Source organism: Poecile atricapillus, chromosome 4 (assembly GCF_030490865.1).
Source record: "Poecile atricapillus isolate bPoeAtr1 chromosome 4, bPoeAtr1.hap1, whole genome shotgun sequence".
NCBI lineage: Eukaryota > Metazoa > Chordata > Aves > Passeriformes > Paridae > Poecile > Poecile atricapillus.
Genome location: NC_081252.1, coordinates 64,391,260 through 64,414,177, shown reverse-complemented (window position 1 = coordinate 64,414,177; position 22,918 = coordinate 64,391,260). Strand labels below are relative to the sequence as shown.

At 36.8% G+C, this 22,918-nt stretch overlaps 1 protein-coding gene across 4 annotated transcripts in view; it reads left to right on the top strand.

Annotated features, from left to right (window-relative positions):
* Positions 1 to 22,918, top strand: part of JAKMIP1 (janus kinase and microtubule interacting protein 1) — an 87,563-nt gene that overhangs the window by 2,476 nt on the left and 62,169 nt on the right. The window contains exons 2-4 of one of the 4 annotated variants that reach the window (XM_058837414.1): positions 191 to 299; positions 6,517 to 6,791; positions 14,357 to 14,851. In XM_058837414.1, coding sequence (XP_058693397.1) covers positions 6,663 to 6,791; positions 14,357 to 14,851 — 624 coding nt within the window. In that variant the 5' untranslated portion in view covers positions 191 to 299; positions 6,517 to 6,662. Of the gene's footprint in view, positions 1 to 190; positions 300 to 2,795; positions 2,936 to 5,388; positions 5,408 to 6,516; positions 6,792 to 14,356; positions 14,852 to 22,918 lie in introns of those variants that run through there. The other 3 variants (XM_058837413.1, XM_058837415.1, XM_058837416.1) reach the window with 3 other exon arrangements.

Here is a 22,918-nt window from a genome sequence, read left to right as displayed (position 1 = left end):
TGTTTGTCTCTGTCCTGTTTAACCAGAGAGAGAAACAAAAGTTTGTCTCCAGGCTCTTGCTGTGTTAGTATCTAGCTGTGCTTTTTACTGCCTGTAGTTTGAAGCCACTGCACAGCTCCCTTTCAGAGAGCTGAGAGAGGAAAGAAGCTACTGTCTGGCTAAAACACTCAGTTTAAATATTTTATCCCAGGTGATGCAGTTGCATCAGCCAGTTCCCAGAGTGAGTTTGCAATAAAGTAAAAATAATAATAATGATGGGTTTAAAAAAATACCTGAAGGAGGCTTCCTGCAAAAATCAGGTGAGTAGCTAAGCAAAGCTTGTCCAGTATAATCCAAAAGCCTAAATTTGACAGGTTGATTATATTTGTGGAGTGTCAGTGATAGTCAGTAAAGGTATGAGAATCTGTCTCTGTACTTGCCATCTATCTAGCCCTAACTGAGAAATGCTGTAACTTGCCCTTTCTTCCTCCTTTGTTTTTGCTCTTACATGTTCTGCTTTAATGGGAATGCTGCTCCACAGTGAGAGCACAGGGATGTCCCTGCCTCATACCCAGGGCACAGTGAGAAGGTCCAGGGGCTCATGCACTGTGCCAGACAGGAGGCATCGGGTCAGGTGTGCTGTCCGTGCTGGAAAGAAAGGAACTGGCCCAGGGATCAGAGGAACAGCTCTGCCTAGAGCTGCCTCTCTGCAGTGCAGTGAGCCCAGCAGCCTAAAGCACTGTGGCTGTGTAACAGAGCTGAGTTGTGAAGCTTGTGGAGGGAGGGTTCTGTTTAACCATTTTTAGTTGCATTTGAACTTTGCCCTTCTGTGCTAGTGTCTCTTTTATTTATGTGTGTCACAGGACTCCTGTTTGTAGCATTTTGTCTTTTAATAGGGCTAATAGAGTGATTTTAATGATTAATGATTTGATAAATCCTTGAAACAGTGCTATAAGTGAAATTGGGTAAATATTAATAACGTACATTCATTAAAGCCAGTGAATATTTTTTATTTACTTAAAATAAAAAAGTTCTGGAATTAAGCTCTTTCTGAGAAGAGATTCAGGTTAAGTTTCCAGTAACTCCTAGGGTATGAAAGTATTGTGTAGTGCAAGATCCCTTCCCTTCCTTGTGCTGTGTCCTCTTTGGCTCAGACATTCCTTTTTACTTGTGATAATTCCTTTTAAACTAAGAGCTAGTTTTTTTGTTTCTTTTGGTGGGCTATTTATGTCCTTTCACTAGAATGAAGCCATTAATATACTGCATGCTATTCAGTGGCATGGAGTAGTACCAATCAAAAATAAAAATTTAGTGTCACATGGTTGTTACTAGCAGGTATACACACGTGTGTGTGTGTGTGCATAGGGTCTAAATGAGTATGATATATTTACTTTTTAAAATTTTATTTATTTGTTTGTTTTTTATTTTTATTTTTATTTTTTTTTTTTATTCAGTGACTTGGATACATATCTTAGTTGCATGTGTTTTAAGAGGTGCACATGTCACGGGCAACCAGTTCACTGAAGAGGAAATGAATACATTGGTGAAATTCATTTAGGAACTTGCCACATTAGTTCTGTTAGCTGCTGTATAAGGACCTGGAAGGCAGTGATTCGTGGTGGGAAGTTAAAACCTGGGTACTGATTCCTGAGGGAATTTTCTCAAAGACTGTGGAGTGACAGGATCACAGATCATCTTTGCTGAGATGCCATTGAAAAAAATACGGAAGCAATTACTAACCTGGACAGAGGAGTTGACTGCTTTAGAGATCCTGTGCTCATCTGCAAGATGTCACCTGCTGTGGAAATCTGAGCAAGTGTCATAAAAGCCTAACTCATGCTACGCTCTAATCTCTACCAAGGAAAGCTCTGTTCCACATAGCTCTGTAGGATTGTTACTTTGAGGTCTTCTGGCAGAAAAACAGTGAAAAAATGCTTATAGTTTCTTGGTGATTGCTTTCTATAAAGTGTGGCCCTATAACACATATTCTTATTTAAGCAAGAATGGCTCAGGACCATAGACTGTGAATCTGAAAAAATGAATGTGGGCTGTTAGTTAACAATAAAGATTTTTCTGGTTTTATCCATGAAAAAAACAAGTGACATTTACAAAGTGTTCTACTGTAAGGAAACTCTGTATTTCCTTAAGCAGGCTATGATTTAAAATAACCCTCAAAGGTTCTACTGTTACAGAAATAGATCTTTCTTTGTAGGTGGCTAACAAAGGGGTATCAGAGAGGTGACCAGTCTACAATATACTTAGAAAACTATACTGATAATTTGCATTTAGATTTATTGGTGGGAAGAGTATTATTTTACAGTGCTCTAGAGGTTCTTCTGCTTTTATCCATTCAGTCACGTTTCATTACATAGAACTGAGAACTGAAGCAGTAAATGTAGGTCATCTGAACCTTGTGAGAAATGTGCTTTGGGCATCGGCAGCTATGAATGTTGTCTTTCCCAGAAAGTCACTGGTTGGTTATCACTGCTTTTTAAAATTATAACATAGGTGAACTGCAAGTTACTTCTGAAGTTAACATTGTGCCTGTGTCCACTGCATTTGCCATTGTCAGATGCTATGGTAATAAAATTTATTTTAAACTTCTTAAATGTACAGAATTGTGCAATGCTGAGAATGTACTTACATCTCATGTTCACAAGCACAGTGAGGGTTATGGGTAGCTTGCATTAGGCTCTGCAGAATTATAAGAGGAAGAAATAATGAAAAGAAAAGAGAAAAGAAAAGAAAAGAGAAAAGAAAAGAAAAGAGAAAAGAAAAGAAAAGAAAAGAAAAGAAAAGAAAAGAAAAGAAAAGAAAAGAAAAGAAAAGAAAAGAAAAGAAAAGAAAAGAAAAGAAAAGAAAAGAAAAGAAAAGAAAAGAAAAGAGAAAGAAAAGAGAAAGAAAAGAGAGAAAAAATAAAAATGTTGAAGTAGAATGGCACACTATTTATGTGGAGGTACAGTGTCTAGATGAAGAGGCTTTATTATTTCTCTTCAGTACCTTAGTTATGGCTTGGTGTTTCAGCGGAGATGACTCATTGACAATTTCACCTTCCAAATTGTGTTGCAGCTGAATAATGTTGCTGAAGTCTAAAAATAAGGCTGGAATTCAGAATTTTTCATTATATAATTTAGTAATTTTTTTGTGTTACCATGTTATCCATACTTATTACCTGATTTTATGGGTTTACTTACTTTTCCTGTTGATTACTGTTTGTTACTGAAAGACTAACTCACTAAAGATATGACCCTCCCCATATTTTTGTACATTATCATGTTTAAAGACTTGCATTTCTTCAAATTGACTTCCTTTTCAGTAGAAAGTATTGGGTTACTTTTTTCCTTACCCTTATGTAATCAAAATTCTTTGATGCTACACTTAAACTTTTCTGCAGTAACTGATTTTTCTTTTCTAATAAGTTTTATAGGAATTTAATATCTAGAATCATCATATAGCAATTAATTACGTAGTTTGAGATCTTGTTTGATAAAACCAGGGAAGAGATTGAGGTAGTTATAAAAAGCAACTTTTAAACCAGCCAAACAAATAGAAGAGAAAGTGGAAGTTAGGGCATTGTTCAGCTGATTGTTAATACTGTGTTAAGATTTTAATGGATTTCCCAAAGCATCTGTAAGAGAAATCGTTTAAATACTTTGATCTTTTACATACAATCCCCCAAACTATTGAATAGTTGATTTGGATCCAATCAAGTTTATTTATTTTGTTGTTTTTCTTCAATGAAATTGCCTTTATACCTATCAAGTGAAGTGAGAAACTTGGTATGTTCCAGGGACTGCTGAAAACGTGACTTGTGCTTTAGAATCCATTACTCTTTCCTACCCTTTTTCTTGGTGTGAAATATAAAATACATTTAAATGATTCCAAGGTTTGCAAGAAGTGTGTAGAACTCAGAGTGCAGGAAGTGGCTATTTTTAATCATGGAGTGATTGTGAGACTGTGTTCTGGTGGCATCGTGAATTTGCCTCTCAGCAGACATATGGGGAGTTAATAAATAGGTTGTTGGCTGGAGCATCTGCGTCAGTAAAGTTTTGTTAGAGTGGAGTATTTTTTCCTTCATTTTTTCTCATTCTGTTTACAAGTTTGGTCACTTGGGGTTTTTTTTGGGTTTTGATTTTGTTTGTTTGTTTGTTTGTTTTGTTCTGACCTTTGTCCAAATATTAAATGTGGCTAGTCAACTAGGAGGGAATGTGGGCGCTCACTGTCTTTATGCCTTTCATTTGGGAATCAGGATGCAGTCTGTGCTTCAGCCCCTTGTGTGTCTGGGCTATGTGCCTCTGAGTATATAGATAGGTTTTGTGTTGCCATAGTTCCTGCTTTTGAAATAGGTAGGTTGGGAAGATGTATCTAGGGAAGAATAAAAATGGAAATTTTTTTCTATACCCACCAGTGCAGCTTGATGGGTGGTTGTTTCTTGGTTTGCATTTTTTTGTTTTGTGGTTTTTTGTTTTGCTTTGGGTTTTGTGTGGTTTTTTGTTGTTAGTTTGGTTGTTGTTTTTTTTTTATTTTATTTTATTTCTTTTTGTTTTGTGGTTTTAGAGACTTTATTATGTTTACTTTGGTTGGGAGGTGGTGCTTTTACTTCCCTCCCCACCCCCCTCAATGCCTATAAGAGAAGAGGGTGATTTTCTTCAGGTTCTGGGTCTAAGCTTTTATTTTACTTGAAAAGTACAATTTTCAAATGTTGAGAGTTAAAGGAAAACGATTGAGAGCAAAGCCTTGAGAGTTTTTTTAATTCTGAAGAGTACTTCAAAGAATAATGCTGGACTCTGTAATTTTTAAGGGTAATCTGAGTATTAAAGGTAATTTGAGCATCATAGAAACTCCATAGATTAATAGCATGAAACTCCTTTATTAGAAACAGTTAAGTCCTCACATTACTTCTACTCACCAGAGTTCCTTTTTTAAAATTTACCATAAGAATATTGCTGATTTGTTCTTCTTGAGTCAACTACTATGTGTAAAATCACAATAGCAGCACCAGTGTTTCTTTGTTTTGTTAGGTAGGCCTGATACATAATAAAATTAAAATGTATATAAGTTCCTGTTTCTTTTACAGATTATATATAAAAATGCTTCATATAATGAATATAAGGAAAAAACCAAAATTATATTGAATAGGATAACTTGATAGATTATTATATTCTGAAGGAAAGATATACTACAGAGCAAAGCAACTATTTTACTTAAGTTACTTCAGCAAATAATTGGTAAAGTTCATGTTTTTTTCAGCTAAAAGAAGGGAAAAGAAATATCATCAAACAGACTGAGACTCAGTGTCCTGAGTTCTGTTCATTTTTCATCTGACTGGATTTGTCTTTCTAAGCAAGATCTTTAACTCACCACCTGTTTACCAGTGCTTGAAGAGGAGCATAAAACTGAGGTGTTTAGTTGTCTCTACATACCTAAGGTATTAGTCCTTAACCCTTTAGAAAGTATGTGTATGGAATTTTCATTCCCATACAATTTCTAAAATAACTCCCCATCAGTAGTAGGTTGTGAAGAGCAGATTATTGTTTGACGGCAATTTGATAACAATTTTCATGGAAATACAATATTCCAGTAATGTTGTTCAGCTTTAAAGTAGGAACCTTTCCACTTTGTCAAAAATTTAATGATGAAATTATGTAAATATATAAAAATGCACAGAGGACATGGATTTGAAAACTGGTTCAGCATTGATAGTGTTTGTTCCATAGTTTGGTCTTGTGGAGCACCAGGTTATTCTTAGAGGAGAGGAGAGAGGGAAAAGAAAATTAAGAAATCACATATTAAACTTCTATTCTAACTAGTCATGAACCAAACTAATCATGGGATTTCCTAATTATCGTAATTAGGGTTCTTTGTCTGCTGTTGATATTCTCCTTGAATAGTGCATAAAGCTGATTTAAACAATTGAATATTTTTTAAGCTTAGAGTATATTGGGAAATGAAAATGAAGTGAAATACCTTCTTGTTTCCATTATAGCTTTCCAAACAGTATCAGCCTTGAACATAAGCAGGTTACATATATGATATTTTAAGAAACATTTTTAAATGTTTTTCCAGTTTTGTGTTATCTTTTTAATAGATGCTGACAATGTGAAACTCGATAATAATTACGAATAATACAATTATGCATTATACATTAGGGAGAGAAATACTTTCTTCTTACTGCAGAAAGCAAACTATTCCCACTGAAACACTACCTCGGTTAATTTATAGTCTCCTCTGTGCCTCATGGGAATCCTGGGCATGGTTCTAGTTAGGTCTTGAATAAGATATAATTTCTGTTTGTATGCTATATTCATCATAACTAAATACTTTTATTTCTGTGAACATCAGAATACAGTGGATAGAATTTAGAGATAATGAAATATTATGTTACTTCTTATCTGTTTGTTTCAAAGTCTGGTACACTATGCAGTATAGTATAATTCAAGGAAGTTCAGTGTGCTTTAAAAATAGATGTTAAGTCTGATGTTTGATTCTGCTCAGTGCTGTAGACTAATTCTGTTCCAACCACTTTGCTTCTTCCAGGCCATGAGATACTGTTCCCATGATGGCAGAGATTTGTATGAAAGGTTTTGTTGACCATTGCGCATCTCTTAAATGCTAAAAGCCGAAGGCACTAGCGGATAGCTCAGCGTGGAGCAAACATTTTATTTAAAACTTCAAAAACAATTATGTCAAAGAAAAGTCGTGCCAAGGGAGAGAAGTCCGACATGGAGACTGAATCCCTGCAAGCTGCTAATGAGGAGCTGCGAACTAAACTAACCAACATCCAGATAGAATTTCAGCAAGAAAAAACCAAGGTATTTGTCTGTCTCTGTTTTGTGATCATTCTTGTAACAGTAGCACTGTTAGAAACCAGCAGAGTTTGATACTAAATTGTGTGTTTGATACTGAAATTTGCAATCACAGCAATACAAATGGTATTAGCTTACTGACAAGGGAGTTTTGTATTTGATCTTACTGAAAATTGTATGTTGTAAAGGCAATCAGCTTCAAAATCAAACATCAGCACTTTATTCAAAGCATGTCCCTTTAAATGCTTATGAAGAATATCAATTAACTGGAATCTGTGTAGGAGTCCTGATTTGATTTGCTGAGGTTATGTGTGGCATTGTTCTGTGCTATTCAGTGATGCATCTGATTGCTAATGAAACGGATCCATCAATATTTGTCTATCCAGCATATGTTCAACAGGTATTTGAGTAATCAAGAGGACACACAGGAGAAGCTATTAATTCATCAAATACATTTGTATTTATGAAGATTAGCAGTTACTTGTATATATTTCTGTAGGTTGTTTAAAATATGGACAAACCAGTAAGGTTATTTCTGCTCTGTTATTTATTAAAATCAATTAATGCATTTGACTTTGCACAAGGCAGTTCTGGAGATGAATCCATGTGCAGGTGGATTTATCTCTATTTGACTGGGGATACTGTAGTTCCAAGAGTCTCAAAGACTTACCAAGTACAGAAAATATGCACTAAAAATGTGCTCTCTTTATATAAACTATCTTTATTTTAGACTTTTAGACTTTATGGGGAACACCTGAATAACAACATTTCTGCACATTCTACTTTCATTAACATCCTTATGTGATACTCAACTTTGAAAGGTCTTATTTTTTACATTTTACTGTACAAGGTAAACTCAAAAACCGTCCCAGATGTAATCTTCAGGACCTTTTTCTTACAGAGGAAAAAGAAACTATAAAGTCGTAATTTCTGTTTGACTAATGCAATAGGTCAGAAAATACCAGCCAATTAAATTTGTATTTCCTTGGAAATTTTTCTTCTTCACAGACTAAAGCAAAAAGTCAAATCTCTTACTGGTCAGGGGTATTGATAAATTAACAGATAAGTCAGAGATTCTGCTATTGGCTTCCTCATCCAACTTCTCTTGGTGTTGATTGATACAATTACAACAAATTTTAAAACAAGTGGCACAGACTACTTGAGCTTTTTAAAACAGCACACCATGAAATTTAGCAGTGGCTAATACCCTTTATAATAGAGGTCAATAAGTTGCATTATTTCACTGTCATTTTTAGTGTCTCAGTGTTTCTATTTGGAGACTTATGAGTTGATAGTAGATTACCTTTTCACTAGTAAATTTTTCTTTTTAGTTGTCTTATTTCTATTTTGTTCTGTATAACTTTATTTGTAGAAATATGAATGTGAATTTTATTAAAATTTTTTAAATTGCATTAAAAAGAACACATAATTATAAAGTTATCTTATACCTTGGACAGAAGAACGAATTAATTTTGAGTCCTTAAATAACATTGATTTTAAAAAAAATTACATGAACACTAGGAAGAGTTTAGCTCTGATACACTTCCAGTCTTTACCTGTAAGAGCATCAAGTTTAACTCTTGATTCAACTAAGAATGAGGTGTAAGTACCATGAAAGCTGCAGGAACATTTTCAATCACTAGTCTTCTTACACTATATTTAGTCTAGGAAGATTTTCTTCTGCTTGGTTATTTACTTGTTCACCTTTCTTCAGCATAAAAAACTAGTATCTTCTAGTGTATTGAGGTTGTTGCTGCAGATCTGTGTATTGAACACATATCTGTGCAGAGAAATGGGTGAACATATGAGCATATGAAATCTGTGAAAGAGGAGATTACAGCCAGAGTGCTCTAAAATCCTGCAAAGTGTACATTGCAGTCTGAAGTAAATTCTGCAGTGTGTTGGGTGCATTTCTGTGAGGATGCAGCCAGGGGAAGAGATCTTCAACCTCTTTCCCTCATCTTTGCTGTGGTGCTTGCTCTAAGTCATTTAACTGGAACTGAGCACGTGATTTATTTCCCAGCCTACTCTCCGTCTGTGCAGCAGTTACAGGATGCCTTGACTTGACAAGATGAGTAAATCAAAGCCATAGTGACTTTTCCTGTTTAGACTGTAGTTCAAAAATACTAACAAAACCAAGAGAAATTATTTCTTGGTATCAGAAAGCAAAAATAACTGTACCTAGAGAATTCTAAATAAATTAGATATATTTACTGGTGTAGAGGTAAGAGACAAGTACTGAAGCTGCTAAACAGGCAGCTCTGTGACCCGTGGGATATAAACTGTATTAGGAAAGGTAACAAACTCTTGTGGGGCCAATTTATTCAATTTAATTTTCCTAAACTATTTTTTCCCTCACGTATATGTCTACATTAATGATTTATCTGAGAAGGAACCTTCTAATTGATGAGAGACATCACAGATGGAAATTAGCTTTAGCATACTTTTGCCTGAAAAATACTGCTTTCTCTGAAATAAAATTTTACCCACGAGACATTCAAAACTTTGTACATATTTTCTTAATACATCTTGTTTTCATTGTTTGTTGATTCATGTAAAGAAATTTCTTCTGTAAAGTTGTTTACTGCATGCTTATGCAATACCTGATCCAAAATTTATAGGTTTGCACATTTTTGGATGTGCATCATAGTTGGTCTTACCGGTGTTGGTTTGGCCATTGGACATGTGTAGCTGGGTTAATTTATGCTGCCTAAGGGGTGAAGCAAAAGTTGTGGCCGTGCCTTAGTTCCCATGTACTGTGTCTTGTTGTGGGAACACCTGCTTGATAGCTCTGGGGGCCCTGTTGGATATAGGATGTCCTCCTGAACTGTAGGTTTGCTGCCATCTATGGAGAGCCTGGAGAAGGAAATGCATGAACTGAGCGGGGGCTCACATACCCTCACTCTGCTAGTGAAAAAGCTTTGTTGGAAGACATCCAAACATTAGGTAATGAGTAACAAAAGGAGTTGACCAAAGCACAAAAATTATACTTATTTTAACATGAATGGGGGCAGGATTCACTCTGACTGAACCTTTAAGTCCAGTGCTATGAGAATAAGGAGCTGCAGTGGGTGAACTTGGCAGTCAGCTCAGTGGGTTTATAAATGCATGTGTTGAGATCCATGAATTTTCAGGAACAGGTATTCCAAAGTACCTATTCCCACTAAGATAGTTACGAAAAGTTAGAAGGTAGTCTTCTGATATTTTGAGTAATACTTCGTTCTTGACAGAAAGGTGCTATAATGTTGGCTGTCAGTCCATCTTCTCCTAGTTCAGTTATTGCTTTTAGATATCCATATTCTACTTGTGACTGTACATTTATAAGCTTAAGATCACAACATCTAGGAGTTAGGATAAATGAGATGTTCCATCTCAGTTGCTACTGCATACCTCACCTCTGGGAAGAGTGATAGAGTGGCTTGGCGAAGCTTCGTGTGTTTTAGTTTATGGCCATTGCTCCTTATTCTGTCATTGGGCACCACAAAAAAGAGCCTGAACTCTCATCTTGATACTCTTCAAGATATTTATATGCATTGGCAAGGTCTCGTCTCAGTCTTCTCTTCTCTAGAAGAAGAGGCCCAGCTCCTGCAGTTTCTCCTCATAAGAGAGATGCTCCAGACCCCTTCTCATCTTTGTGGCCCCCTCTTTGGGAACCCCCTCCAGTAGCTCTTTGTCTTTCTTGAACTTTGGAGCCCAGAACTGAACACAATACTCCAGATGCACCTCAACAGGGCCAAGGTCATTCATAAGCAAGTTAAATGAGACTGGAACCCAGTATTCATCCCTGGTGCTCCCCAGCCTCCAGCTGGATTCTACTCTGCTAATCATGATGCTCTGAGTTCTGCCATTCAACCAGTTCTTGACCTACCTTGATCCACTGTCCATTCCTCTAAGCCCCATTTCCAGAGCTTACCTACAAGGATGTTATGGAAGACAGTGTCAAAAGCCTTTCTTATGAAGTCAAGGTAGACAATGTACACTGCTCCCCCCTCACTGACCCATCCAGCCATTCCATTGTAGACTACCAGACTGGTCAAGCATGATTTCTCCTTGGTGAATCCATGCTGACTATTCCTGATTACCTTCTCTTCTTTTGCATTCAAGTTTGCAATTCCTGGCAAGAAGCAGTGTCAAGAATATTCCTCCTGTGATTGTGATTGACAAATTAAAAACCCCTGCAGTTAAATCCAAGAGAAAAAAATGAGGTAGTCCTGAGTAAATTCTTATCATAACATTTTAATTGGGGCAGTGGTTTGGTAGCGCTTGGAAACACCTATGTTTTAATAGGTTATTACCTTTTAGAAATGCATAGTTTTAAAATCCTTTCATTGACTGATCTGATCATAAAGCCAAACTATTATTTTTCTGTCTCAAGTGTGCAAAACAACTTGCCATAGAAAACAAGATGTAAATATCCAAGGAAAAGATAGTTACATTGTTTTAAAGAAAATCCTGTTTTCAGGCTCTTTTTAAGAAGAAAGGAAAGAAGCAGTGATGCTTAGCATTATTTTCTGGAGAAGCTAAATTTTGCTATGACAAAAACATTGTATCAATGTGGACCAATTATTAAAGTTTTAATTTAGAAAGGTAGATGATAACTGGTTTATTGGTGCCCTGATATCATGCCTGACTTTGTTTCCCTATTGGTTTAATTTATTAGATAGAATAGCTTTCTTCAGGGAAAAAAAAAAATACAGAAAGAGTGCTGAAAATTAAAAGAGAGAAATTGCTTTAAAATTTAGGTTCATTTGGAAAGTGAGACTCAGGCATATGGGAAAATGCCACACTACTATTTTCATTCAGTCAGTTGCTCTGGAAGCCAGACGAGTGCAGAACTGTGCAGTATGCAGGAGAGAGGGACTGAGTGGTGCAGGAAGGACAGATTATGGCTTTCAGAGAAGATCTGAGAGACAGATCTAACTCTCCATCTTACCTGACAAAAAGCAGTAATTAGAAAAGACTTTTTAAAGATCTTGAGAATTGGGATGCATCTTTTTCTTTCTGGATCATGGGGTGTAATAAGCATTTAAGATGCTGTGTAATAATCCAAAGTTTTTTGAGGATTGTAATTCTTTAAATTCCTCTTACTGAAGCTTTTAGGTAAAATTAGTAGTGATATGTGATAGTACTCAGTTACTCTGAGTGGTTAATACATGTTCTCCCAGACAGCAACAATGCATATAGGTTTTGCCTTGCTTTCCCTTAATTCAGTGAAAGATGAAAACATTGATCAAATAGCTAATTTGTGTGACTCAGTGCTCCTCCAAAATGTGAAAATTCATTTATTAAAAATTTGTTCAGGAACTTAAACTCAGGAATGTGTTGTGTTGAAAACTGCCTTTCAGTTGTATACTTTATGTACAATATGACTAATTAAAAATTACTGTAGTTCTGGCGGTATATTGTCTGTGTTTGTATGTGCTTTTATGCACTTTGTTTCTCCGTGTTGTCATTAGTAGGTTTCATTGGTCAGTTTAATTTAATTTTTCTTGGATCATCAGTAAGGCAATAAGTAAATAATGAGTGGTGTTTCATTTGCAAATTTACTTACAAACTAGTCTGTTTACTTCTGATAGCAGATAGGTGAGTAAGTGACTTAGCTTTGTTACAGCATCATGTGATGGTTTGGCTTGGAAGATCATCTATTCCAACCTCCCTGCCATCGACTCTCCTATGGAATTTGGTGTCCTAATGCAAGCGCTGAAAATCACTGCTATCTGCTTTAGGCTTGGAATGAAATGTCATCCCACTGAAGGAAATAACACATGGATGTACCCTGCAGATAATTTCCAAAAGCCAGATTTACCATCTGGGAAAAAAAAACCCAACCTCTGTCTCTCTTAATAAAGATACATTCTCAGAATCATCCTGGAACAGAGTGACAACATCTGTAAAATCTGTGTGTGACAGTGTCTGATTCAGAGCTATTACCTCTTTAACAGCTGTAATTATAGTGCTCTCCCAGGTGGTATTTAGTCAACAGTGCATCTAGGTTACTTTCATAAAAATGTAGATCCTCCCTTTCCTGGTCCAATCTCTTCCTTTCTTTAAATCAAGGGTAAGTTTGAGTTGGTTAATTCTCAAAGTTAATTCTCAAAGAGGATTGTAACATCTGCACAGGAAAAATCTGCTGTCCCAGCTGTCTGAGGAGTGCAGGTTAAGTTATGGTGGGTTGATCCTGACTGCACATCTATCTGACCAAGCTGCAATTCTGGCTTAATTTAGTGTAAATTAAATGCATCAGATGACTGCAGATCACAGCTTTGTGTAGCATAGATAGAAGCAGATGTGGCAGTGACTAATGTTTTGCTGCTTGTTAGCCTCCTTTTTATTGAGACACCACCAGCTATTCACAACTCTTCACAGAAGTAAAAGTGAACGCCCTTTATTTCTATCTTTAGCACACCTTTTATAGGGTTTTACAGGGTCCGCGGGCAGAGCAAGTTACTATTTGGCTAATACACACAGGTTTACATTTTTTCTCCTGTACACAAGGATATTGTTTTGCTTTATTCTCTCTCCTGCAGGAGAGTTTCAATGACTTTAGCCTTTAATATCACGACTTATTCCAAAGGCTGGTTTGTGCAGACAGGCCTTTACTAGTATATCATGCCCACCTTCTGCTAAAATATTATCTACACCTTTTACCATGAAGCACTATTTTCTATGTATGTTTGTATTGTAAGTCAAGGTTAAAATGCAAGTTTTGAAACCTGCCTGTGATAGAGATTTTGGGAGTCTCTGTAATGGGGATAGTAGAAAGATTTTACTGAAACTATGCATGTTTCAGGCTATACATTATAGCCTTTCTGGTATACTGCAATAGACAAGTGAGCCTCTCTCTAGTTTCCCTCTTCATTCTAAATTAACATCTAATCCCACATGGAAAAAGCATTGGTTTCCATGCAGCCTGCTGAGCATCATTTTATAATGAGGTTTCATCACAGTGGATGTTCCTATAATAGTCTATAACATTTTTCCATTACTCCCTCCCCAACCCTTAGATTCACTGGCCTATATTTTCTGAAATGTCTGGGGATATGAATAGTCTCAGTTTTGGGGTGAGATCTGAGGCCGATTGAGTAGACTTGATTTTTCAAAAGGACAATTCTTTTGGCTTATCTAATAAGAACTTTCCCATTAAAATAGCTAAGTAATTAAGAAATCCAAAATAAAAGTATTTCCATCATAAACACAAGTTCTTTTCCCTGTTTGATTCATTTTCCATCTGCTCGTAGAGCTCAGTAGAGGGGTTATGGGTGAGAATGGTCTGGTATGGGAGAATGGTATAGGAAATAAGGAGATAACTAGATTGTATCTTGATCAATTTTATTTTATTCCCTAAATCTGTGAGAACTCATTGCCAATTGCACATCCCTAAAGCAGATTCCTTGACATGCACATGGCCTTTTTCCAGCCCTGCTTCCCTACTTGTTTGCTGGAGAGAGGTGTGCAGTCTTTGCTTTTGAATATTCAGGATAGGTTTTTAAGAACAGTTTAGAAGCAGCTTCCTTGGTGACTTTAAAAAGTGGAGTGGTGCTTGTTAATCAATATTTTATGTTTTGTTCCAGGTGGGTAAACTGAGAGAAAAAATCCAAGAGGTCAAACAAGAAAGGGAACAGGAGCAGCATAAGCACACTGCTTATGTTTCTGAACTGAAAGCCAAGCTCCATGAGGAGAAAATGAAGGAACTTCAGAGTGTCAGAGAGCTACTGATCCGGCAGCATGAGCAGGAGGTGGCAAGAATGGTGAAAATCAAAGATGGTGAAATTCAGCGTTTGCAGTCTACAGTCAATGTCCTGCGGGACGGGGCGGCTGACAAAGTGAAGACGGCGCTGCTGACTGAGGCAAAGGAGGAGGCTCGCAAGGCGTTCGACGGGGAACGAATGAAGCTGCAGCAAGAGATCTTGGAGCTGAAATCTGGAAAAAAGCAGCTTGAAGAAGCTCTGAACAACATTATGCAGGCAGATAAAATGAAGGCTGCGGATCTGCGCACAGCTTATCAGTCCCACCAGGATGAGATCAATAGAATAAAGCGGGAATGTGAGAGGGAGATCCGCAGGCTGGTAAGTTCATTAAGTAACGCTGCTTGTTTCAGTTTATAGCAGGTGTTGGTATATTTCTCTATGTGCGCATAAATATCAAAGCAGCCTTTGGCAGTGGTATCTTCCATCAGTGCTGAGTGCTACAGCAGGCCACTATTTCCACTGCTTTCTCTTCCTTGCAGCAAAGGTGAACTTTGGCTCCATATCCAACACCGTGCAAAGCTTTATGTCCCACCAAATAGAATAGAAGTCAACCAAGACTTTCCAGGATGAATTTTCTCAATAGATCAAAGAAATAGACTTTCCCCTTCCTAGCTGCACAGCTACACTCCTGGTGATCAAAGCAAGTCAGGGATTGTTCTTTGGACAATGCAAGAATGCCTTGAGAGATGACAACATTAAATTAATGTAGAGTTTTTATATTTAAATTGGAGGAACCGGTTGTGCTGAAACAAGACAGTCTCTTTACTTCTTCTGCATCTTTATCGAGGTCATTCAGTTTTAAGCATTGTTGCCCTTTCAGAGTTTGTGTTTTTTCTATTGCACCAGTAAAGTTAGGGCCTAGGACAGCAGGCTTTTTTCACGCTTCATAGACCCTAGGACTTCAGTACAGATGGCAGACTATGCTGTTTGTATAAAATCAAAATCCAGGCGATATTTCCCGACAGTGGGTGCCCCAAATTATTCAGCTTTGTAAAATATAAAGAATCTAAGATGGACTGTACACAGTAATACATTTAGAGAGGTCTTCATCAAGTGACACTTCTGTTTGGTAACATGATATTTTCTACATAATATATGTATATATCTATATATGTATCATATATATATGTATATATCTGATTGTTTATCTGCACAAACTAGCAGTATGATAGCTATGCAAATAGAATAAAAAATACAAGAAGTATAATATTTATATTATGTCAAATAGTACACACTTTTAATAGAATGAAACATCAGTTTCCTTAGGAAAATATCTTGTTGGTTTGAATTTGCACAGAAATGACCTCTTATTTCTTGTATTCCTCAGGAAAAGTTAGGATAAGAACAAGCTAAAAACTGTAATATTGTTTAATGCTGCTGATTTTCTGTCTGAGACAGTGAAAGCTTTTAATGCAGTAAATATTTATGCTTTAAATTAATTGGATGTTGATCGAGTCTCAGGGGTATCATTTTGTTCATTAATTAAGATCACTGCAAAGACTGACAATGTGGCGTTTCTGCAAGCGTAGTTTCTTTCATATTTTGTTCTGTATTAGACATGTAAAATTCTAAAATTTTGGCTATGAAGTACAGACAATTATAAAAAGTATTAAAGAAGAGAGAAGGTTGATCCATTCTGGCATATGTTTTACTGGACACCATTTTCTAAATGAATTTAACCTTCTCCAAGAAGGGTTTAAAAGGAAACAGCTCTTCACTTTCAAGAGTAGAGGTTTTCAGCCTGCTGTTGTGCAAAGGTGATAAAGAAGGGCACTCTGTTTTCTGTCTGGCACTAGAAAAGATCCTGTGAAGTCATTCAAAATTTTAATTGTAGCCTTGTTGGGCCTGTGTTACTGAGTACATCTAAAAAGGTGAATATATTGGGAAGGAGTGTAGGTAACTCTTGTTTCCTTTTCCCACACCAGAGGAAGCCTGCCACTGGTTTCATGGGCTTTCTCAGGAAATGTTTGTATCCTGCTCCAAGAGTCTGGTGCTGCCTTCTAGTGCCTGCATTCCTTTCATATAATGAATTTCATTTTTTTCCTTAAATTCAGTGGTTTGTGGGGTTTTTTGAGGGAAGAGTTTCTTCTAGGAATTCTTAGGAATTTAGGTAGTTATTATTGCACAGGGCAGTCTTTAAATCTGGGATGAGGTAAAAAATACTGCAGGGTTCTTAGATAGGTTCTCTTTTCCTTTCAGAGAGCATGTGGGATTTTAGAATCTGATCATTTGGTTATTTCCTTCTCTCCTCTCCCCTCCATTTAATTAGTTCAAGAGATGCTTCAATTCCAGATTGATCCTATCAGTTCTGGACTTGGGGTTCTTGGTTGGTTTCTGCCATTCTGTGAGATTAAATGATAAGAATGTGAAAGGCAGTGTTATTAATATTAGCACAGTTCTGTAACTGAGCTTCAATTAATGTGCTCATTTGTATGTGTGCAGTGTTTTGTGGCACTATTAAGAAACCAGTATCTTTGGGATTAATGACCTAAATGGGCTGGCCATACTGTAATTCAAATTCAGATAGAGTAATTCAGGATGCAGGCTGATTGTCTTGTCAGACTCGGCTGATTTATTTTGCATTTCAGATCACAGATTACTTTTGTGAATGTTTTTCTTACAGATATTGCAGCTAGAAAAAAAAAATGCATTTTGCCATTAACTTTAAGAGCCTTGACTAATCTGACTAAAATCGTAAAATTCTTAGCTGTTATTAAAAAATGTTATGAGAAAAGAAAAACAATCCATTGCCTATGTGTATATGGATATAATTTATTAACCATATTTTTTAAAAATATGATGAATCAATTTGGTGATTGTTCTCACAGTTTTGAATTGAGCCATGAAAAATACCCAACAAATCTCAACAGAAACAAGACTGAATGGCTAAGGTCCTAGTGCTTAATAAGAGAAAGTAAAATACCTCTTTGGCAAAAAAATAACACACCTTTTCTATATGCAGTATGAAATCATATTGTGATATGATTTTGATAATTTTTTCATTTCCTGTAGTTGAAAATGTAACAGTGATATAAATGTTTTCATTCATTTCAGGAATGCTAATTGCTGTGGATTTTATTCCCCCACCCTCCAAGAAAATACATCCTTGTTGTATATGTGCATCAGCACGATGTGCTGGCAGCTATGAAACCAGGAGTAAAAACAGCTAGTAACAAACTGGAGGGACAAATGAAGCGGATACCTTGAAAATAAAGAGGCATGTTGGAGAATAAGATAAGAAAGCAAGAACAGCTATTACTTATTTTGTTCAGCCCTTACTTTCTGAGTAGTTGAGTCTGAACAGTTGCATTGCTCCACAGAGTGAACTGTATAAAAGTACACAAAATAGCAATTTCAGCCAATTTATCTTAGGCCTTGATTAATCTTGCCATTAAACTGACTTACTTGGCTCTAAAATCAGGTTAGAAGTTAGTTTTCAGAGGTAAGTAAAGTTGCTCTCTTTTGCCTGACAGTCCTGAAATTGCCTGCTGACACTGTTGGTGATCCTTGGAAGCAGATGAGCCTTACTCTGTTCCCAGCACAGGTGGGAGGGGAGCCGTGGCTATTGACTATAGCACGTTACTTAGAGGTTCTTAGTTATACTATAGCACATTAGTTACTTAGAGGTTGCATTCATTCTGGGACCACTTGGACACCGTTTTTAAGCAGGCCCTTACTCTGCAAGGCACATTTCTCTAGGTGCTGTTTTTGCAGTGGCAAAAGGAGATTAATGGATGCTTTGCAGTGCTTTCCTTGGAAAATAAATGCAAAAGCCCAATAATTAAAAGGATATTGAATTATGGCATCACCTATCTACTAATTTTTAGTATTGGTTGAATAAGAAAAATCTGAATGTTTATTTTGTGAATACTTAACATAATATTTAAACTTTGGAATGAACAAATGACAGTTGAACCCTGCATTTTGTGGTGTATGTTTCAGTAAACACAGTTTCTTTTATTGGAAATGTCTTTAACACCAATCCTCTTACTTATTTTACAGCTAAATACCATTCTACCCTGTTAAAATCTTTACACATATGGTCTTCCTAAATACTCTTTAGCAGCTTGAATTGAAATTAACTGAAAGACTTCAATATAAAATAGACCCAATTTTCTTAACCACAAAATCATTAAGATTCCACTGATTGTATTAGATGTACAATAAGGTTCCTGTTTAAAATGGCACATAGTACACCAGATGAATTAAATTTGCATATTTCAATTGTATTTTCAAGTAGCCTTATAAAAATTGTCTGAAGAGCAATGTGACAATACTTCAGATTCATATTTACAAGGCAAAAAAATCCTTTTGCTGCTAAAGTTTTACTTTGCATCAAAGTAAAAGACATTGTTTTCAAGGGGTGATTTTCAGAAGTTCCTGATCAGCAGTGATTTATGGAGACAGATGCACTCTTTAAGTGTCCTTAATCTCCTTAGTCCGAATTATATTGCTGCATAAATAAAAAACTCCTTCCACTGTGGAACACTTCTATCTAGTGTTTCCCAAATAAATATAATGCAAGACATGAAAGAATATAATTCAAACTAATAGATCAAGCAGTTTTTAAAGGTAGAAATAAGTAAGTTACTTACTCCAGTAAGTTTCACTGAAACTTCTCTTCAAGAGAAAAACCCTGCTACGGAATAAGCTCATGTATCATTCATATTGATTTTTTAAAACACTAATATTTCAGTTTTGTGTCTGTGTGTAACACAGCATCTCATGATTAATGAAGGCTTCTGAAAATATTTTTTTCAGAATTAAGGATTAGGTTGCTCCAGTTTAGGACAGCAAAAACTTCAACGCATGTCATTCACAATTTCATATTTTCTAACCTTGCACAACTCTTAATATGGTTGTCTGTCTCTCTGTAGTATGGATTATACTAATACTAATAAGGTGTCTATGTCTTTAGTATGGTTTACCATTGGGACTATAATACAATCATGGAAAAATTCAGATGGTGAGGGTCCTCTCAAGGTCAGCTGGTCCAGTGTTCTGCTTGAAGCAGTGCTGCTTTGAAGGTTGGATCAGGCTGCTCTGGGCTCCCTCCAGCTCAGTTTGAAAACCTCCCAGGATGGAATTCAGCAGTGACAGCCTGCCCTAAAGCCCAGTCACTGTGAGATTTCTTTCTTCTTTTGATTGTCCTTTTGCTGTATATCTTGGAGGAACATGTCCTTGTTCATCGCTGTATTCCCCTTTGGATGGCTGAATGGATATCCACTACTGCAACACATCCTGCCTGCTTCCTTCTGCTGGCTGGGAAAGCCTGGCCCCTTCACCATTCCTTCAACGCTGGATGCTGCAGCCCCATAGTGGTCTTCCTGGCCTTCCTCCAGTTCTAGGGCACTTAGGCCAGTTTGTCATACCTTCTTTTTTTGTGCTGGGGAGCCCAGAAGTGGCTGTGGTGCTCCTGGTGTAGTTTCCGATATGCTCAATAAAAGGCTGAATCTCTTCTGGTACAGCCCTCCTGGTTTGGCCCAGTATCAAGTTAACTTCAGTCATTGCAAGCTCTCACCACTGATCCATATCCAACTTGCCCTACAGGACGCAAAGATCTTTCCTTTTGTCTATTTTAACTCTTTTCTTTCTTCCCATTGCAAAACTGCCAGCTTCAATTGGTGTCCGACTGTTGTGGGCGCTTGAGCTCTCCAGACACTGTATCTTTCTTACACAAAATTTATGAGGGTTGCTTGGCTCGTTTCTCCAGTGTGTCAAAAAGTTCCTCTGAATGCTTTTCCTGTCCTCTAGGTGGTAACAGCTCCCCTGAATTTGGTATCATCTACAAATTTGGGGAACAGTGCATTCCATTTCTTCATATGGGCAATTGACATGAAAAATAATAGAAGCAAAAGTTTATCGCTCCACTGAACCCCAGGTTACCTACTGATGGGAACAGTTTTCTGATAACATTAATGTTCTCCTGCATTACCATTACTAGGGTTTTGCCATTTTAAGGCAGTGGAATTTGTATGTTTATGTTACTTTCATCGCTGGGGGCAACGCTGAGACATTTGTCTCTGAAAATTCTGGAGCAGAGGGAGGGTTGGCAGGGGCACTCCCTGCTGGCCTGAGGAGAAGGGTGGAGCCTGGCTTTTCTCACTTCACTTGTGCAATGGCACAGTGCATGAGTTTTGATTCCTAACCAGTCTCAAATTTTGAGACTGGAAAGCTGAGCTTTGAATCATCTGAGGCAGTTGTGCATGGTTGGGTAGAGCTGCAGCGTGCTTCTTCTTGGCCGCTTAACCCCGCATGTATTTCACACACAGCTGCTGATATCAAATTGTGGGCTGTTCCCTGGATTTTGCCATCTGTTTGAGACACGTGTTTCAGCTGCATTCCAAGGCTGAGCTAATCTGCAGGAGAGACCCACCACCTCCAGCTTTGTAGGACTGCAAATAATACTTGGCTTTCTGTCCTCTGAAGATTTATGCTTCTTCTCTTAGGAGCTAGCAGGGCAGCATTCCAGCCAGACATTGTTTTTTCTCTGAATCAAGTAGATCTAACAAAATCTTTTTCATAGCGCAGGCTCAGCATTTTATGTTTGTTCTTAATATTTTCTAGAAGGTTAGAAAGGTCACAAATCTGACTTCTATGTCTCCTTACAAAATATGGAACAATATTAAAACCCCACAAAAGTAACATATGGTGTAGCACCAGGACAAAAAAAAAAAAAAAAAAAAATCCTAAAGTTTGTATTACTTAGTTTTGCTACATTTTTATGTTTTAGTCTACTTGTTCATTACAGTTCTGTCAATGAACACTTAGGATAGGTAATAGGAAAAATCCAGTAGCAGAGGTTGTAACTGGCTTTTGAGATGTGAGAAACTTCTTATCAAAAAGTTCTGGAATTTTCTGCCCATGTGGTGTTTCTTAATATATCAGTGATGATTTATCAAAACTTCTAATGAGATTTCCACACTTCAGAAAAATATGTGGGAAAAGCTACTGGAGGAAATTATTGACTGTTGGTTTAGAAAAATTATACATGAAATTAAGACTAAATGCTATCCACTTCTGTCTGTGACCCTTATTACTCCACTGTATGGTTGGTATCTCTTGTCATTTTCCCCCCTAAGTTTCCCAAATAAGCAGGAAACATTTATTAAAATAGCTGACCATGTCTGTTGTAGGGAATACTGTATACAACTCTGGAATATTTTAATTCTTTTCTCCACATGAGCTTTCAGCTTGGGATATTGTTGCTAGGTCTTAGTGTCCCTTTATAAATGTAAAAGATGTTAATTCTTTTTTGGTTCAATCTTTCCCTGTTGTTTATTGTTTTTGGGTTTTTTTTGGGTTTGTTTTTTCTGTTTTTGGTTTTTTGGTTGGTTGGTTGGTTGGTTGGTTGGTTGGTTGGTTGGTTTTTTTTTGTTTGTTTTTTTTTTTTTTGTTTTTTTTGAGTAGCATCTTTTCTTTGTTCTTCATAGTAACCAGCAATCCCTCTGTCATGATAGCTCTGTTTTCAGTGTCAGGCACTTAGTATAAAGGTTAATTAAATTTCTACTGGAGAAGAGCACTGTAGAATTTTGTTCTGCAGTTGGCTAGGAGATAACTTTGACAAGGATGGGTAAAGAGGAAGGTCTTACACTTGGCAATGCAGCAGCTGGCTTTTTCCACTTTGGAAACTGAATGTGTCACTGCCTTGATAGATGTGGCTTTTAATTCCCTGGGAATTTCTCTTTCAACTTCATGAGAGACTAAAGTTCCCCCAAAGGTCTCTGATTTTCTTTCACTGTAGCCATTGAAGTGTGGCATAATTGGCAGAGGATGCTTTTTCTAATGACTGGCTTGGTTCTCTTTCATGTTTGATAAATATTATTAAAAGACTCATTTCTGCTCATTTCTCATAGCTGTAAGGGGGCAGTTAGATACATGTTCTCAGGAACCTGGGTAATTTTGACACAGGCTGTAAGTGCTAGCTCTTCCTTGACACAATGCAGGTTGTGTTTCTGTTCAGCATCTAACATTTGGCAGCACAAAAACCCTGAAAAAATTATATTTAAGAAGCTCTAATTTTAACAAAGAGTTACTTATGCTGCTAAAGGTGATTTCTCAGTAATTTGCCCCTGCAGCTGTTTGTGAATGATCTTATTTTCTTTAAATCCTCTTTCAGAGGGTATTTCTGCTACTTTTCTTCTCAAGGCCTATAGTTGAAAATACCTTCTAACCTCATGTTGCTCCACTGCCTTCCTACCACAGACATTTTGTACTGTCTTGTACCACCCTTAAATGCATAAAGAAAAACAATCACTGTTCTAAAGTACTTTAAAATCCATGCAAAAGATAATATAAAAAAGTTCACGTGACCCTGTTTTCCTTGGTAGCTGCAAAAAGTGGGTAAATTTGTTTTAAACTGAGAGCAAATTTGAAACCTAAACA